General features: G+C 43.6%; 1 protein-coding gene across 1 annotated transcript in view; it reads left to right on the plus strand.

Annotated features, from left to right (window-relative positions):
• LOC306923967 (voltage-dependent calcium channel subunit alpha-2/delta-1) overlaps positions 1-12,075 on the plus strand; it is a gene marked incomplete at both ends in the record, with an annotated part of 153,476 nt that overhangs the window by 88,287 nt on the left and 53,114 nt on the right. The window contains 7 exons of the mRNA XM_079502312.1: positions 4,533-4,691; positions 5,883-5,987; positions 8,644-8,722; positions 9,205-9,254; positions 9,382-9,471; positions 9,837-9,911; positions 10,057-10,137. Of these exons, the coding sequence (XP_079358438.1) occupies positions 4,533-4,691; positions 5,883-5,987; positions 8,644-8,722; positions 9,205-9,254; positions 9,382-9,471; positions 9,837-9,911; positions 10,057-10,137 (639 nt within the window). The remainder of the gene's footprint in view (positions 1-4,532; positions 4,692-5,882; positions 5,988-8,643; positions 8,723-9,204; positions 9,255-9,381; positions 9,472-9,836; positions 9,912-10,056; positions 10,138-12,075) is intronic.

Here is a 12,075-nt window from a genome sequence, read left to right on the forward strand (position 1 = left end):
GACTGGCAGCGGAGAACAGAGGACATTAGGTGGACTGGCAGAGGAGGACATTAGGTGGACTGGCAGAGGGGGACATTAGGTGGACTGGCAGCGGAGAACAGAGGACATTAGGTGGACTGGCAGAGGAGGACATTAGGTGGACTGGCAGAGGGGGACATTAGGTGGACTGGCAGAGGAGGACATTAGGTGGACTGGCAGAGGAGGACATTAGGTGGACTGGCAGAGGGGGACATTAGGTGGACTGGCAGAGGAGAACAGAGGACATTAGGTGGACTGGCAGAGGAGGACATTAGGTGGACTGGCAGAGGAGGACATTAGGTGGACTGGCAGAGGAGGACATTAGGTGGACTGGCAGAGTCTTAACCGGCCACGTAGTCAGACTAACGGGCAGTCCCCATCTGGAGATATCTCTCTCTCTCTCTCTCTCTCTCTCTCTCTCTGTCTCTCTCTCTCTCTCTCTCTCTCTCTCTCTATGGGGGGAATCTAGTCCACTGGGGATTAGGGCTCTCTGAGATTAGCCACTTCTCTCATATGTGACCGCTAATCCAATCCATTTTTGGGGAAATCAATATTTTCTAAATCCAGGGTTCTCCTCAAGCCATTCGTCTCTGCTCTGCCCCCCACCTTCCCACACTCCTTCTCACCTTCCTCTCTTCTCCTTTTAAGAGATGATGTGAGTCTGCTCTGTGTGCACAATGATCTGTGCTCTGTGTGTGTGTGTGTGTGTGTGTGTGTGTGTGTGTGTGTGTGTGTGTGTGTGTGTGTGTGTGTGTGTGTGTGTGTGTGTGTGTGTGTGTGTGTGTGTGTGTGTGTGTGTGTGTGTGTTTGTGTGTGTGTGTGTTCTGTCTCTTTGATTCAGTCCTTTTGTCAGACTAGACTCATGCTGATATTGCCTTCCAGTCCAGTAGAGACGTGCATGTCTGCAACTGTCATTCAGCACCAAGCTTCAAGGCTGCCCGTCCCATTTGAAATGTGCACGCACGCACGCACGCACGCACGCACGCACGCACGCACGCACGCACGCACGCACGCACGCACAAACTTTCTTTCCATTCTTTCTTTCTTTCTTTCTTTCTTTATTTATTTATTTATTTATTTATTTATTTATTTATTTATTTATTTATTTATTTATTTATTTATTTATTTATTTATTTATTTATTTATTTATTTATTTATTTATTTATTTATTTATTTATTGCTTTCTTGCTTTCTTTCTTTCTTTCTTTAGATAGTTACACACACGGTCTGGTCTCTGCTTGTCTTCTCTGTCTCTATGATAGAGAGTTGCATATACACACACGGTCTGGTCTCTGCTTGTCTTCTCTGTCTCTATGATAAAGAGTTGCATATACACACACGGTCTGGTCTCTGCTTGTCTTCTCTGTCTCTATGATAGAGAGTTGCATATACACACACGGCCTGGTCTCTGCTTGTCTTCTCTGTCTCTATGATAGAGAGTTGCATATACACACACGGCCTGGTCTCTGCTTGTCTTCTCTGTCTCTATGATAGAGAGTTGCATATACACACACGGTCTGGTCTCTGCTTGTCTTCTCTGTCTCTCTGATAGAGAGTTGCATATACACACACGGTCTGGTCTCTGCTTGTCTTCTCTGTCTCTATGATAGAGAGTTGCATATACACACACGGTCTGGTCCCTGCTTGTCTTCTCTGTCTCTCTGATAGAGAGTTGCATATACACACACGGTCTGGTCTCTGCTTGTCTTCTCTGTCTCTATGATAGAGAGTTGCATATACACACACGGCCTGGTCTCTGCTTGACTTCTCTGTCTCTATGATAGAGAGTTGCATATACACACACGGCCTGGTCTCTGCTTGTCTTCTCTGTCTCTATGATAGAGAGTTGCATATACACACACGGTCTGGTCTCTGCTTGTCTTCTCTGTCTCTATGATAGAGAGTTGCATATACACACACGGTCTGGTCTCTGCTTGTCTTCTCTGTCTCTATGATAGAGAGTTGCATATACACACACGGTCTGGTCTCTGCTTGTCTTCTCTGTCTCTCTGATAGAGAGTTGCATATACACACACGGTCTGGTCTCTGCTTGTCTTCTCTGTCTCTATGATAGAGAGTTGCATATACACACACGGTCTGGTCTCTGCTTGTCTTCTCTGTCTCTCTGATAGAGAGTTGCATATACACACACGGTCTGGTCTCTGCTTGTCTTCTCTGTCTCTATGATAGAGAGTTGCATATACACACACGGTCTGGTCTCTGCTTGTCTTCTCTGTCTCTCTGATAGAGAGTTGCATATACACACACGGCCTGGTCTCTGCTTGTCTTCTCTGTCTCTCTGATAGAGAGTTGCATATACACACACGGTCTGGTCTCTGCTTGTCTTCTCTGTCTCTATGATAGAGAGTTGCATATACACACACGGTCTGGTCTCTGCTTGTCTTCTCTGTCTCTCTGATAGAGAGTTGCATATACACACACGGTCTGGTCTCTGCTTGTCTTCTCTGTCTCTCTGATAGAGAGTTGCATATACACACACGGTCTGGTCTCTGCTAGTCTTCTCGCCTGCCTGCTTGTCTCTGTAGATCAGTGTTCCAGGCCTCCCAGTTGGCCGTCTCACAGAGACACATTGATTGGTTGAGAGATCGATGGGGTGCTGTATTGTTTTAGAAGAACTCTGCTACACAATGCAATGCTGCTTTATACTGCTCTGCTGTTCCCAGAGCCTTCATATGGCATTATTATTACGCATGCAGTGAAATCAGTGTTAATAACTCTGAGTATAACTCAGAATGTCTTCGTAAAGGTTAATTTCAGTTACATTCATAAACTCTCTGAGTTATAAATGGAGATACAAATGGATAGATTAACACCTGGGTGCTGCTGTTGTGTTGTGTTGTGTTCCATTTAATCTCAATTATGCCACTGGTAGTTTCGAGGAAGCAATCTAATTGTTTGAAATAGCTCTCTACCCGTGCTTCAAACAAGCATCACCGCACACCTAATCAAAACATTAAAAAAACAGCTGTGCTGCATGGGCAGTCCCCACACGCAGTGGCTACTGCTAAGCTAGGTGTTTACATGGTCGTAGTGGCTACATCTGTCATTAAAAAATATATGATTTAGTATTGAATATTGCAATGAAATTGAGTAACTGTGGTATAATCACAATATCACACTCGAGGATGTGCGTTACCGCCATTAATGACGGTAACACTCACCCTCTCGTGTAATATTGCTTAAATAGTATAGGGTTCTTTTCTACAGTGCATGGTTCTGTACTCCACCTTACTAAGTATACCTTTATTAACTGGAGCCCATTATTTCCATGTCAGCAATTGGTTCCTTTATCCTGTCTCCGCCATGCATGTCACACACCTTGCCGATCCAACGAGTACAATGTGGCCATTCCAAATGTCTCAACAATGAATAGATTGGCCATCTGTTGACTCGGAACCAGACTCAATAGCCAGGGAGGGGGGGGGGGGGGGGAGGTGTGCGGAAGGTAATATTGACAGGTAGCGTTTTGGTTAGACGGTGTGTGTGTGTGTGTGTGTGTGTGTGTGTGTGTGTGTGTGTGTGTGTGTGTGTGTGTGTGTGTGTGTGTGTGTGTGTGTGTGTGTGTGTTTGCGCGTGTGCGTGTGCGTGTGTGTGTGTGTGCGGCAGGGTGGAAATGATGCTCTTGCTTTTAATAAGATTTTGTAGCTGCTGAAACTGGTTTTCTTATAGAGGAATCTTGTTTCCATGGGTACCGAATCATTGAGCTCCAAGGATGCAGAGCAATTAGAGGGACTTGATGAATGTGTCTGTTTACAGCCTCATGATAATAGCCAAGGCCAGGTGTGTGTGTGTGTGTGTGTGTGTGTGTGTGTGTGTGTGTGTGTGTGTGTGTGTGTGTGTGTGTGTGTGTGTGTGTGTGTGTGTGTGCGTGTGCGTGTGCGTGCGTACGTACGTACATACGTACGTGCGCAGTACATTCATCCATACATGTGTAACCTTGCACATGATTGGTGTGAGCGATCTTTGCACACAGCGTACACACCTGTGGGAATAAGTTGTGGGTTGCAACTTCAGTTCTCGCCTCTGCTTTCTCGCTCAGTTCAACACCATCATGAATAAAACTTCTGGGCCTTTCTGTGTGGAGTTTGCATGTTCTCCCCGTTACCCCCTAGGGTAGGTAGTGGTACCCTCACAAAAAACATGCAGTAATTCTGGTGTCTAAACTGCCTCCCCCTGGCCAGCTGGGGCGCCTGGTGGAGGGGAAAAGGAACTGGTTGCAATAGTGTGTTCCTTCCACGCGCTACTGTACATCCAACTGGGGAAACTCCCCCCATGTCAGGTGAAAAGAAAAGCGGCTTGAACCCCCCAAGCATTGAAGGAAGCATGAGGTCAGTCCGTTGCTCTCCCCAGGTTGACAGAGGGAGTGTAGAGCCCAGGGATACATTAGATTAGATAATTGACACTGGGTGGAAAAAATGGGTTACAAAATCATGGGATAAACATTTAGTAAAAAAATGAATAAAACTTCTGGCCTCTGCTTTCCCTCTCATCAGTTCAACACCATCGTGAATAACACGGCGTGTTTTGACCGCCTGGTCCAAGCCAACGTGAGGAACAAGAAGATGCTGAAAGATGCCGTGCAGAACATCTCGGCCAAAGGCATCACCAACTACACCAAGGGCTTTGAGTTCGCTTTTGAGCAGCTGTCTGTGGTGAGATATACGTCAGGGCTTTTCAACCCTTTCTGTATCAAGACCCATTATTTATTGCTGGGCATTTGAGCCCCGGACCACCATTTGATGACATTTAGCCTCTCAGACCCAAAACCCTGAATATGTTGTTGTTGTTGTTACATAACATTTTGTCCACAATTCCATGCTGTATTGATGTGATGTGATACAGTAGATAGGAAAACAGGCAAACGGTCAAAATAACAATTATTCTACATTTTCTAATTCATTGCTTCTTGTAAATGAAGCAATGCAGATGTTTAACAATAATTTAACTCTTGAGAGTGTAAAATGAAACCAAATGGACCCGTACGGGTCCATTTGGTTTCATTTTACACTCTCAAGAGTTAAAGATCTATAAGGGTTCATTTGGTTACCAACTCTCCATCATTTAGCTGGGGACCACCTGGAACCTCCTTAAGGACCACTGGTGGTCCCCGGGCCACTGGTTGAAAACCACTGAGCTACATTGCACTCCCAAAAAACAACTCATGAATGGATATTTACCTGTAAAAGGCAACAAAAGCAAAGTGTTATCTTACACTGCCATCTGCTGGTCAATGGTGTTATGATGGTCTGAGGCTGTACTCAGATAGCCTACTGCTGAAAGCAACTTAGTTACAACGAACTGTACATTTTACAAGTGCTAAAGTGCAATGTGGTTGGCTGGTACATTAACTTGACAATGGATGGTGAGTTGACTGTAAAAATGAGCAATTCACAATTTTAACTTCAGAGCTTTGGTTCTCAACCTGTGGGATATTGCTAGTGAGCCCCCTAATTATTGATTTGAAAGACTTTAATTATTATTTACCATTTATTAATATAATAATAATAATATATATGTAAAAAAATAAATGTCATAGTTTATTCTCTTTACAACCTTGAAAAGTGAGTTTACAATTGATTGATTGATTGATTGAACTTAACATGCTCTGAAAATGCATGTTATGATCACCCAACTGACCATTTAACACTAACCATATTGTCTCAGACATAGGTGGTCAGATGGGTGGTCAGATGGGTGTTCAGATGGGTGGTCAGATGGGTGGTCAGATGGGTGGGCCGCAAACACAATCTTGGTAAAATAGTAATGAAATTAATTTAAAAATAATAATAATAATAATAAAGAATGACAGGATGGATCAGTAACACAACATATTGTCTTTGCAGACTAACGTGAGCAGAGCCAACTGCAACAAAATTATCATGCTGTTCACTGATGGAGGAGAGGAGAGAGCTCAGGCCATACTGGAGAAATACAATACTGAGAAAAAGGTAGGTCAGAGAAGCACACACACACACACACACACACACACACACACACACACACACACACACACACACACGCACACACACACTAGAGAGAGGGTTGTTTGCTTTTATATGGCTCGATGCGCTCCTGTCTTAGTTTTTATTCGACTCAGCTTTTCAGAGCTCCCTTTGGATTTCACTTCCGTTTTGCACATCCTCTTTACCTAACAGTTTACACAGATGGAGGGCAGATGAGCTTTGTTATTCTGCACACTGGGATAGACAAAAGACATATCCCATGATACACGCTGTATATTACACGCATCATGCGCAGTGCACGCACACATTCGCATTCATCCACACAGTACACACTCCACAGGCGCGTATCTGCATACGAGGGCTAATTAATTTGAATAGTTTGTACAAGTATGTGTGCAGTGTTTGGCCAATGACAAAACATACATAAAAGGAAACATGCACACCACTATAGGAGTGCACAAGTTAATCTGATTTAGAACCGATTAATTTAATCGGTTATAAAGAATATTATTTTATTTTTTTGTAATCCATTTTTTCACCCAATGTCAATTGTCTAGTGTAATCCTGGGCGCTACACTCCCTCTGCCAACCTGGGGAGAGCTCAGCACCTTCTAGCTGTGAGGCGGTAGCGCTACCGACTGCGCCACCGTTCCCCAAGAATAATCGATTTGAATTAAATATGTATTTATTTCCCAAAAATAGCTACAAGCTCACTAAATTGAGAATATCATATCCTATAATAAAATGTGGTAATGGGAGGGAAGGTGGAGCATGCATGGCTGCATCACCATTACTCAGATATAACCATAAACAAACCTAATACTTCAAATTTTGCGCGTCGCCAATCCAATTCTCCAGTTGTCCAGAAGCACCGATCCAACCAATATGCCCATATACCAGTATGGTATGATTTATGGCATTTACAGTATACTAAGCCCCCGACACTATGACTTCTGTAGTGCATTGAATTAATCATATCTCCCAATTCTTGAGAAAGGACATTGTGAATTGTTGACCTGTATACACACGCACGCACGCACGCACGCACGCACGCACGCACGCACGCACGCACGCACGCACACACACACACATACATGCACTATATACCCTGTAAAAAAAAAGTGTGTGCACGAAAATGGGAAATGGAAGGCGGTCTTTGATTACAAAATATGACAAAGCAAACCGTGCCTCTCTAGAAGCACCTGCATGCATTTGATCAAAAGTTCACATCAAGGCTACAACATTACAGCGCTGTGGGCTGCTTGCTTACAGCATGTTCCTCCTTTCTACCATGTTCCATCTGTGACCATCCTGCAGTGTCTACTAGAGAAAGCAGTGTTTCAACAGTGCTGAAACACATAAGGTTCAACTGTTTTTTTATTCAAAACAGAACAAAGGTGGTCGGGTACTTTATTTTATTTCTACAGTTTTACCATTCTATAATTCTATCTAATTCTATCTAACAAAGAAGTGTGACAGGCTAGTGTGAGCATGTCCTGTCCATAAATGTAAAATGGTGCATTTATATAGTGCTTTTATCCAAAGCGCTTTTCATGGATTACCCATTGAATGTACCCCATTACATTCAGCCATTCATACACCGATGGCGGAGGAAACCATGCAAGGCACCAACCTGCACATCGGGAGCAATTCGGCCTTCAGTGTCTTGCTCAAGGACACTTTGACACTAACTCTGGCCCGGGATCGAACTGGGAACCTCACAGTTTTCCCATGCAGCCATTCTAATGGCCACTCTACCCCTGAGCCAATGCTGTCCATGTCATCAGTGTTGGGCAATTATAGGAATTTATAATATTCAGATTAGAAACGTTGTGTAAACCAATAACTGAATATCAGTATATAATCATTACTGATAAGGCTAGGTATCGGTGGAAAGGTTTCGACACCAAAACGGCTATTGTTGCAGAATCTTTTCCCAGAATAGGAACACTGGGGTTCATGTGGTTATTAACTTCCCCATATTGATGACAGGGAATGGATCCCAGGCTGAATCAAAAGCAGTTGGTGAGAGTCGTGAAGTTCCCTTTCCCCAAAGCAACAGAATTGCCACGGTGCTCCAGCCTCTCTCTCCCATGATAAAAACCAAACGGTCTTGTTTTTTTTTGTGCAATTTTTTCCAGATTTGAAAATGACCATGCAAAATGTCATATACACGTAGTACAGTACATCAGCACATCAACCAAAACAGTTGCAAATATATAGGCTACGTATATATTCATAATTAGTTTTCTGTGATTTTGCCATTTCCTTTAATAACGTGCTGCCCTCAACCAAAGATCAAAGGTCAGGCATGAGGAATGGCATGGAAGGGCTCAGGTCCACAATTTGGCCAAAGAGTGTGCATGCGTGCGTGCAACGTGCGTGCTTGCTTTAGGGCTAACTTTCCTCAAGAATCATGCTTTCATGCCCAGTGTGTCTGCATCAGTGCATATATTATCTCTACCATAAAACTTCTGAGTTGTGAGGAGAATAATTACTATAGCACAAACTACACAGCACTTTTTTCTTTCTTTCTTTTTTAGCTAAGTTACAAAGTGCTGAGTGTCACTTTGTAAAGTGCCTCTGGTCAACACTATAAATGCTTCTGTTTGAGCCGTCTGGATGTTCTGTTGTGTTTCAGGTCAGAATATTCACCTTCTCTGTCGGCCAGCACAACTACGACAAAGGACCCGCCCAGTGGATGGCTTGTGCCAACAAAGGTATGGCGCAACACCACAGCTGAAACTATCAATCTAAAACAAACAAACACGTTTACAATCAAATGAATTCCCCCTGTAGCTATGGTCTTAACACATATTGGAATAATCAGGGTTCTCAACTCAAGTACTGAGCATTCGTCTTTGTTTCTATTGCTTCAGGTAGTCCTTTAAACCCACAGGGAGGGGTTTTGAACTTTTTTTCCCCCTGACTTCCTCAATCGTTGAAACTAGATTTATTCTTCATTTATTCTTAAGCAGACAGCTAGAATGAAAACCAGCAGCAGTCAGTCCTCTGGAGTCTCCGAGGGTGATGTTAAGCGCCAGACTATATGCACATGATGACTCTCTGCGCTTGCTTTGTTTGACTGTGTGTACTTTTGTCACTGTCGCATAGCACAGTGGTTCTCAACCATTTAACCCGACGTACCACTTTTGCACTTTTGTCATTTGTGAATAACAATCTAATCTATTGACACTTCCAGGTCACTTCTACGAGATTCCCTCAATCGGAGCCATTCGAATAAACACGCAGGTGATTGGGATGCATGCAGGGCTCTATTCGATGTTAGACTGAAAGTGTTAAGTATTATTATGAATGTCTCCAGGAATCGTCCAGGTGTCAATGTCTTTGTATGTATGTGGGATCCTGTGTGATTCAGGAGTACCTGGATGTGCTGGGAAGACCCATGGTCCTGGCGGACCAGCAGGCCAAACAGGTCCAGTGGACTAACGTCTACCTGGATGCTCTGGTATGTCATCACAGTCAACAGTCAGCGCGGGACAAAGCACTCAACCCCAGTAGTCGAGTCAAAGTATACCCAGCAAGCACGGTCAGGACCTGGACGAATTAGTGACGTCTCATAATTAGTCAGATCTGGCCCAGGATAAGCTATATTATTTCAACTGGTGAAGACGTCCTGGAAATTACGTAAAGATCATGTGATCTGGCCTAGTCATGAACGTCCGTCATCATGACGCATGAAGTGAAATTTGCCCCGTCAAATATGCACTTGAGTTAACGTACAGGAGTCAAAAAATACGTAAGTATTCAAAAGTATGTTGTCCCCCCCACCCCCCCTCCTCTCTCTCTCACTCCTCCTCTCCCTCACATCAGGAACTGGGTTTGGTCATCACAGGAACTCTGCCTGTCTTCAACAAGACCAAGATCAAAGATGACAAGAAGGGAGAGGTATTTCATTTAAGAAATATTATACCATGTAGCAGTTAAAGTCAGGTCAAGAGCATAATAAGAAAAGCATAGTAAAGTATGTTCTTAACTGTTTAAATACTACTCTCTCTCTCTCTCTCTCTCTCTCTCTCTCTCTCTCTCTCAGTACGAAAACCAGTTGATTCTGGGTGTAATGGGGATTGATGTGTCTTTGAATGACATTAAGAAGCTCACACCACGCTTCACAGTGAGTGAACACGCACGCACGCACGCACGCACGCACGCACGCACGCACGCACGCACGCACGCACGCATGCACGCACGCACACACACTCACTTACAATACATCCCAAAACACATCTATCTCACCCTATCCAAACAGCCGCATGTTCAATGGTGCAGTCCTTGTTCTCTCCCTGTGGAGCTGTTCGTGAGAGAGGGGATTGCGTCACGCGTGGCATTCTGTTTTGATGTCTGCATCACCGACCAAACAGTCCCAGTTGACTTGTCCACTGGTTGCACACAACAAGGCCTTCTTCAATCCCACATCATGGGCTATACCGTGTTTTTGCTTTAAACAATTTACTAGTTACTTCCACACAAATGTAGATAATTCTTTATAGGATCAATATAAGTAAATTAATATAGCCTATGATAACCCTTCCACAGTAGTAGCTTTTTGAGTGGTGCAGGCGTGCAGCCACTCCCAGGAACAGCAATTTCCGTCCCTCCCTATGTCCGTCCCTATGTCGTCTGCTAATTCCCCCACACAGTAACCGGAACCGGGCCAGCACCCTGGGCGCCTTCCGGTGGGTCTGGAGGTTCCGGGGACCCCCACACGGAGTTGCACCACTTAGTTCACACGAGTGTGACTTTTCATATTTATCACACATTTTGTTATTTTCACCGTGATACATACTGTACGTGATAGGTGGATAGGTACAAATATAATGAATAGTTATCACTATGAAACTTCCCCAGTTTATTACTTAAACGAAGACAAAGATTTATTGTATTACAAACTTTCTGAAATTGTGCATTTAAATATGCAAATTAGGCATTATATATGAAAATATGCAAAGAAAATAAAATGTGAAAAAGCTACTACTGTGGAAGGGTTATCATATATTAATTTACTTAATTAATAATAATTCATAATTAACGTTCCAATTTTGGAGCTCTGGCTCATGGACTAAGAATTGGTTCTGAACTGAACCGGTTCCCAACCAGTGAAAAAGGGGCCAATGTGTGCACATGACATGCCTGCCCACTGGTGTTCACTGATCACCTAGTTTTTCATGATGAACGTCCCTTAATTGGAATCTTTATTCTGCTTTTTCTGTACATGAATCTTTCCATACGGAGTAGGGTTGCTAACTATACATGAAATTCAAATAAGGGACACCCGGCCATGGCGTGACGGGCATCCATTAGCCAAAAAAACATTAGCCAAAAATAGCAGATCTACGCAAGTTGTGAGCTTGTAGATGAGCAGGCACGTGCACACATAGACATCAAAGGAGGCTTGAGTCCCTGCCCTTTTACCCGTCTGTAAAACAACTGCCCTTTCCAGACCACGAATGCAGCACTTACTATGGTGAAAGAAATGCAAATGCCAAAATCCTTTCCATGCCATAACAGAAGGCAGCATTCAGGAGAATTGCTTTTTTCCCGAAGTCCCCTGAACTTGAATTCAGCATTTTGTGTTGAACGAATTGGTTTCGAAATCCATGTCGTACACCGCATCATAAAGACTCCAGTAGATAAAATAGGCGATCTATAGCCGATCTACAGCCGGTCTCACACGGCAGCGCGTTGTGAGACCGGCTATTTTGTCCAAAAGTGCCCTACGGGATTTCAGCCCCTGCCTCTCTCTCTGCATGTCCCTGTAGATGAGCTATTTTTGCCTAAGAGATTTGGGCCAAAGTACAGAGACAACTCGGGTCCAGTTTACCAAGTCTAGAGACTTTACGTGGTTAGCAGCATATGTCAATCAATTCATCTAACTTTATTAAAGACACATGGTCCATAGTGACATAAAAGACAGATACAAATACAAAGACAAAGAAAGGCGGACATGGTCCACATATGAGCTTTGTTTGAGCTGTTTGAACTTGTAAGATGTGTCATTGATTGATATCCCTAAATAAGGAACAAAGTGTGTTCCTTATCATTTCAATAAGGG

This window comes from Electrona antarctica (genome assembly GCF_951216825.1).
Source record: "Electrona antarctica genome assembly, chromosome: 5".
In the NCBI taxonomy this organism is placed as follows: Eukaryota; Metazoa; Chordata; class Actinopteri; order Myctophiformes; family Myctophidae; genus Electrona; species Electrona antarctica.